The sequence below is a fragment of the Anoplopoma fimbria genome, chromosome 18, assembly GCF_027596085.1.
Source record: "Anoplopoma fimbria isolate UVic2021 breed Golden Eagle Sablefish chromosome 18, Afim_UVic_2022, whole genome shotgun sequence".
NCBI classification, from domain to species: domain Eukaryota; kingdom Metazoa; phylum Chordata; class Actinopteri; order Perciformes; family Anoplopomatidae; genus Anoplopoma; species Anoplopoma fimbria.
In genome coordinates, this window is record NC_072466.1 from 250449 (window position 1) to 257597 (window position 7149).

A 7149-nucleotide genomic window follows, 5' to 3' on the forward strand; every position below is an offset into this window, starting at 1 on the left:
TATCAGCCTTACCTGTGAGGACTTACCTGTGAGGACGCACTGGAGCAGCTGACCCGGGACAGCGACTAGCAAGCCAGCAACTCCCCCGAGATCCCGGACATGCTCCCAGACACTGCTTTACCCACTATGACCCCCGCAACGAACCCAAGGGGAACCCGCTATGCTACCAGGGAACACCCTGCACCGGGTTATGAGTAATGGGGGGCTCGTCCATAGTTGAGTGTAGATTCTGTTTGACGTGAGTTGGAGTGTGGTTGGCCTGCTGCAGGTGTTCTCCTTTAGTACTGCAGGTGTTCTCCTTTAGTACCTGTGTGGGCGGTGCCTTTGTTTGTTTGCCTTAAGGGTAAAACGGTTGTTGCTCATTTTGCGAGTGTTTTCCGTAATTAAGGGGAGAGTTCATGGTGCATATGGGCTGACGGGTCAGGGTGAGTATCTGACGGATCAGGGTGAGTATCTGACGGGTCAGGGTGAGTATCTGACGGGTCAGGGTGAGTATCTGACGGGTCAGGGTGAGTATCTGACAGGTCAGGGTGAGTATCTGACGGGTCAGGGTGAGTATCTGACGGGTCAGGGTGAGTATCTGACGGGTCAGGGTGAGTATCTGACGGGTCAGGGTGAGTATCTGACGGGTCAGGGTGAGTATCTGACGGGTCAGGGTGAGTATCTGACGGGTCAGGGTGAGTATCTGACGGGTCAGGGTGAGTATCTGACGGGTCAGGGTGAGTATCTGACGGGTCAGGGTGAGTATCTGACGGATCAGGGTGAGTATCTGACGGGTCAGGGTGAGTATCTGACGGGTCAGGGTGAGTATCTGACGGATCAGGGTGAGTATCTGACGGGTCAGGGTGAGTATCTGACGGGTCAGGGTGAGTATCTGACGGGTCAGGGTGAGTATCTGACGGGTCAGGGTGAGTATCTGACGGGTCAGGGTGAGTATCTGACGGGTCAGGGTGAGTATCTGACGGGTCAGGGTGAGTATCTGACGGGTCAGGGTGAGTATCTGACGGGTCAGGGTGAGTATCTGGGTCGCTCATTAGTTTATGCCATTAACAAAAGCCGGTTGACAGGTGGACGAGCCCCCATTACTCATAACCCGGCTCAACGGCGATGACAACAACGGGAGAGACGGTGCATTACCAATATAAAATAAAGGTTTATTTTATACAAAACATAACTTAACAAAACCGCCAACGAAAACCCCAAAAGGTGTGGACGCCTGTAAGGAGGGCCAATGAGCCATCAGCTGCTCACCTTAATGAAGATAGGTAGTCAATAAGTAGGCGGGGTCGTCACAATATATATATAATATAATATAATATAATATAATATATATTATGTGTGTGTGTGTGTGTGTGTGTATAATATAATATAATATATATTATGTGTGTGTGTGTGTGTGTGTGTGTATAATATAATATAATATATATTATGTGTGTGTGTGTGTGTGTATAATATAATATAATATAATATATATTATGTGTGTATTGTGAATCCATTGCACTTTATGTAGAATTGACATTTTTGTTGTAAACCAGCTGTGTGGCGTGTTGTTTGCATTATTATGCATTTGTGTTTGAATCCACTGCTGTAGATGTTTACAGTGTTTACAGTGTTTACAGTGTTTACAGTGTTTACAGTGTTTACAGTGTTTAAGGCTCAATATACCAAACCTTTAGTACAGAACTCTGACTCGTTGTCTTTTTTTGTCAATGCAAATCAGTTTCTTTCCTTTTGATTTTTGTATTTGCACACGTGTGAAAATGGAGCCGATGTCTACAATATGTTTGGATAGAATTAACTTTAACAAATCAAGTTAGATTTACAGACCTAACTCAGACACCAGGGACATAATAAAATTGCTTTCAAGTTACATCATACCGTTTTAATAATAGCATTAAGAAATCTAGTTGGAGTTGCAGTTGTAAATCAGGTACCCTCATGATTCAATTCCTTTAACATTACACAATAAAATGGTGTTACGGTAACTGACATTACATTACATTACATTACATTACAGTACATTACATTACATTACATTACATTACAGTCATGTAGCAGACGCTTTTATCCAAAGCGACTTACAGGAAGTGTGTTCAACATAGGTATTCAAGAGAACTACTAGTCACCAGAAGTCATCAGTGCATCTCCTTTCTTAAACAAGCATCTTAAAGCATAAACCAGAGCAAAAGTATAGAAACAAACTGATATGAATACAATAAGAGGAAGGCTCAGGTAGTACTTCTTTATCAGGTAGTACTTCTTTATCAGGTAGTACTTCTTTATCAGGTAGTACTTCTTTATCAGGTAGTACTTCTTTATCAGGTAGTACTTCTTTATCAGTAGTACTTCTTTATCAGAAGTACTTCTTTACTTCTTTATCAGTAGTACTTCTTTATCAGGTAGTACTTCTTTATCAGTAGTACTTCTTTATCAGGTAGTACTTTATCTTTATCAGGTAGTACTTCTTTATCAGGTTACTTCTTTATCAGGTAGTACTTCTTTTATCAGGTAGTACTTCTTTATCAGTAGTACTTCTTTATCAGGTTACTTCTTTATCAGGTAGTACTTCTTTATCAGTAGTACTTTATCTTTTTACTTCTTTATCAGTACTTCTTTATCAGTAGTACTTCTTTATCAGGTAGTACTTCTTTATCAGTACTTCTTTATCAGGTAGTACTTCTTTATCAGGTGGTACTTCTTTATCAGTAGTACTTCTTTATCAGGGTAGTACTTCTTTACAGGTAGTACTTCTTTATCAGTAGTACTTCTATCAGTAGTACTTCTTTATAGTAGTATATCAGTAGTACTTCTTTATCAGGGTAGGTAGTACTTCTTTATCAGGGTAGTACTTCTTTATCAGGTAGTACTTCTTTATCAGTAGTACTTCTTTATCAGGTAGTACTTCTTTATCAGGTAGTACTTCTTTATCAGTAGTACTTCTTTATCAGTAGTACTTCTTTATCAGGTAGTACTTCTTTATCAGTAGTACTTCTTTATCAGGTAGTACTTCTTTATCAGGTAGTACTTCTTTATCAGGGTAGTACTTCTTTATCAGGTAGTACTTCTTTATCTTTATCAGGTAGTACTTCTTTATCGTACTTCTTTATCAAGTAGTACTTCTTTATCAGTAGTACTTCTTTAGTACTTCTTTATCAGGTAGTACTTCTTTATCAGTAGTACTTCTTTATCAGTAGTACTTCTTTATCAGGTAGTACTTCTTTATCAGGTAGTACTTCTTTATCAGGTAGTACTTCTTTATCAGGTAGTACTTCTTTATCAGTAGTACTTCTTTATCAGGTAGTACTTCTTTATCAGTAGTACTTCTTTATCAGTAGTACTTCTTTAGTAGTACTTCTTTATCAGGTAGTACTTCTTTATCAGTAGTACTTCTTTATCAGGTAGTACTTCTTTATCAGTAGTACTTCTTTATCAGTAGTACTTCTTTATCAGTAGTACTTCTTTATCAGGTAGTACTTCTTTATCAGTAGTACTTCTTTATCAGGTAGTACTTCTTTATCAGGTAGTACTTCTTTATTCAGTAGTACTTCTTTATCAGGTAGTACTTCTTTATCAGGTAGTACTTCTTTATCAGGTAGTACTTCTTTATCAGGTAGTACTTCTTTATCAGTAGTACTTCTTTATCAGGTAGTACTTCTTTATCAGGTAGTACTTCTTTATCAGGTAGTACTTCTTTATCAGTAGTACTTCTTTATCAGTAGTACTTCTTTATCAGGTAGTACTTCTTTATCAGTAGTACTTCTTTATCAGGTAGTACTTCTTTATCAGTAGTACTTCTTTATCAGGTAGTACTTCTTTATCAGTAGTAGTACTTCTTTATCAGGTAGTACTTCTTTATCAGGTAGTACTTCTTTATCAGGTAGTACTTCTTTATCAGGTAGTACTTCTTTATCAGGTAGTACTTCTTTATCAGGTAGTACTTCTTTATCAGTAGTACTTCTTTATCAGTAGTACTTCTTTATCAGGTAGTACTTCTTTATCAGTAGTACTTCTTTATCAGGTAGTACTTCTTTATCAGGTAGTACTTCTTTATCAGGTAGTACTTCTTTATCAGTAGTACTTCTTTATCTTTATCAGTAGTACTTCTTTATCAGGTAGTACTTCTTTATCAGTACTTCTTTAGTACTTCTTTATCAGGTAGTACTTCTTTATCAGTAGTACTTCTTTATCAGTAGTACTTCTTTATCAGTAGTACTTCTTTATCAGGTAGTACTTCTTTATCAGGTAGTACTTCTTTATCAGGTAGTACTTCTTTATCAGTAGTACTTCTTTATCAGGTAGTACTTCTTTATCAGGTAGTACTTCTTTATCAGGTAGTACTTCTTTATCAGTAGTACTTCTTTATCAGGTAGTACTTCTTTATCAGGTAGTACTTCTTTATCAGTAGTACTTCTTTATCAGGTAGTACTTCTTTATCAGTAGTACTTCTTTATCAAGTAGTACTTCTTTATCAGTAGTACTTCTTTATCAGGTAGTACTTCTTTATCAGGTAGTACTTCTTTATCAGGTAGTACTTCTTTATCAGTAGTACTTCTTTATCAGGTAGTACTTCTTTATCAGTAGTACTTCTTTATCAGGTAGTACTTCTTTATCAGTAGTACTTCTTTATCTTTATCAGTAGTACTTCTTTATCAGTAGTACTTCTTTATCAGGTAGTACTTCTTTATCAAGTAGTACTTCTTTATCAAGTAGTACTTCTTTATCAGTAGTACTTCTTTATCAGTAGTACTTCTTTATCAGGTAGTACTTCTTTATCAGTAGTACTTCTTTATCAGGTAGTACTTCTTTATCAGTAGTACTTCTTTATCAGGTAGTACTTCTTTATCAGGTAGTACTTCTTTATCAGGTAGTACTTCTTTATCAGGTAGTACTTCTTTATCAGGTAGTACTTCTTTATCAGGTAGTACTTCTTTATCAGTAGTACTTCTTTATCAGGTAGTACTTCTTTATCAGGTAGTACTTCTTTATCAGGTAGTACTTCTTTATCAGGTAGTACTTCTTTATCAAGTAGTACTTCTTTATCAGGTAGTACTTCTTTATCAGGTAGTACTTCTTTATCAGGTAGTACTTCTTTATCAGGTAGTACTTCTTTATCAGGGTAGTACTTCTTTATCAGGTAGTACTTCTTTATCAGTAGTACTTCTTTATCAGGTAGTACTTCTTTATCAGGTAGTACTTTATCAGGTAGTACTTCTTTATCAGGTAGTACTTCTTTATCAGTAGTACTTCTTTATCAGGTAGTACTTCTTTATCAGGTAGTACTTCTTTATCAGGTAGTACTTCTTTATCAGGTAGTACTTCTTTATCAGGTAGTACTTCTTGAAGAGGTGAGGTTAAAGATGGGCAGTGACTCTGCTGTCCTGAGGTCAGTGGGGAGTTCATTCCTCCACTGAGGGGTCAGGACAGGAAGAAGCTGTGACCGGGTGGATCGGCTGCAGGGACCTCTGAGCGACGGGGCAACCAGTCACCCCGAGGCAGCAGAGAGGAGTGGTGGGGGGGGGTGTAGGGCTTCATGGTCTGGAGATAGGAAGGAGCTGTTCCTCTCACTGCCCTGTAGGCACCAGAGTCTGTAGCTGGATGCTCCTACAGGGAGCCAGTGTAGAGAACGGAGAAGGGAAGTTGTGTGGGAGAACTTGGGTCATTGAACACCAGACGAGCTGCAGCTTTCAGAGGTCTGATGGCCGACGCCGGGGCTCCAGTAGTGAGTTGCAGTAGTCCAGGCGGGAGATGACCAGAGCCTGTAGAGCACCTGCACCGTCTCCTCAGGGAGGAAGGGGAGAATCCTCCTGATGTTGTAGAGGAGGAGTCTGCAGGAGCCTGTGACCGATGCAATGTTTGCTGAGAAATGATGTTGAAACAGTTGAATGTGAATGAAATATTTTGGTTTAACAAGCAATAACTAATTGGGAAAAAGAGGAAACATTCTGATCGTGTGGGACCGATGTACACATTAAAATCAAGTCAATTCAAAGGATTTTGTTTTCCAGTGTGGAGTGTTTTCCCAAACTGTCCTGGCGTGTCCGTCCATCGTGGTGGAGCAGGTGGAGCAGGTGGAGCAGGTGGAGAGCTGCGCTGGCCTCCTGATGATGTCAGCAGTGACATCAGAGAGGGCCACGCCCAGGTGACAGGTGAGGTCATCTCATTGAGTTAAATTGATCAGTTATGATAATCAGCTTGTGTACCTGAGCTGGAGTGACATCATCAGGTGTTCGGTCTCATGCGTACCTGTGGAGGCGGGGCCAGAGGAGCAGGGGGTGGGCGGGGTTAACACATCTGCTGGGCGTGGCTTATTCTCCAGCCAATCAGTGTGAAGGCCACTGTGATCGTGGGAGGGGTGGGGTCAAACTCACCTGTAGCCCCACCTCCAGGCCAGGAGGCGGAGTCAGATCAGGAAAAACTGAGCCAATAAAAGAGGAGAAATTAATTACATTTTTATTTTTACATGTCAGACAGCCCCAGAGGATTCTGGGAAACAGATCTGCATATGTTATATTGAGTTATATGATATTACATAATAATAATACATGATGTGATATTTTATTTCATTATTGATTTAAAATGTTTTTAGTTAATCTGTTTATCATTATTCAGTGAACTTGTTTTATCGTTTATTAAAACGGTTTCATCTCTTTCTTTTACTTTCATTTGGTTTGTGCAAAGAAGGAAAGTACATTTATTCAAGTTATGTACTCAAGCACAATTCTGAGGTACTTTTACTTTACTTCAGTATTTCCATGTTCTGCTACTTAATACTTCTCTTCCAATACACCTCAAAGGTACATATTGTACAGTACTACACCTCAAAGGTACATATTGTACTTTTACTGTACTACACCTCAGAGGTACATATTGTACTTTTTACTGTACTACACCTCAAAGGTACATATTGTACTTTTTACTGTACTACACCTCAGAGGTACATATTGTACTTTCTACTGTACTACACCTCAGAGGTACATATTGTACTTTTACTATACTACACCTCAGAGGTACATATTGTACTTTTACTATACTACACCTCAAAGGTACATATTGTACTTTCTACTGTACTACACCTCAGAGGTACATATTGTACTTTTTACTCTTTAGGTGAAGAATACATGATGTGTTTGTATGATAGGATGCGGTACT

At 38.9% G+C, this 7149-nt stretch overlaps 1 protein-coding gene across 1 annotated transcript in view; it reads left to right on the top strand.

The window, feature by feature from the left end:
• Positions 1-6427, top strand: part of LOC129107519 (photoreceptor outer segment membrane glycoprotein 2-like) — a 15562-nt gene extending 9135 nt beyond the window's left edge. The window contains exons 5-7 of the mRNA XM_054619023.1: positions 389-1013; positions 6006-6139; positions 6317-6427. Coding sequence (XP_054474998.1) covers positions 389-1013; positions 6006-6139; positions 6317-6427 — 870 coding nt within the window. The remainder of the gene's footprint in view (positions 1-388; positions 1014-6005; positions 6140-6316) is intronic.
• The last annotated feature ends 722 nt before the right edge of the window (positions 6428-7149 follow it).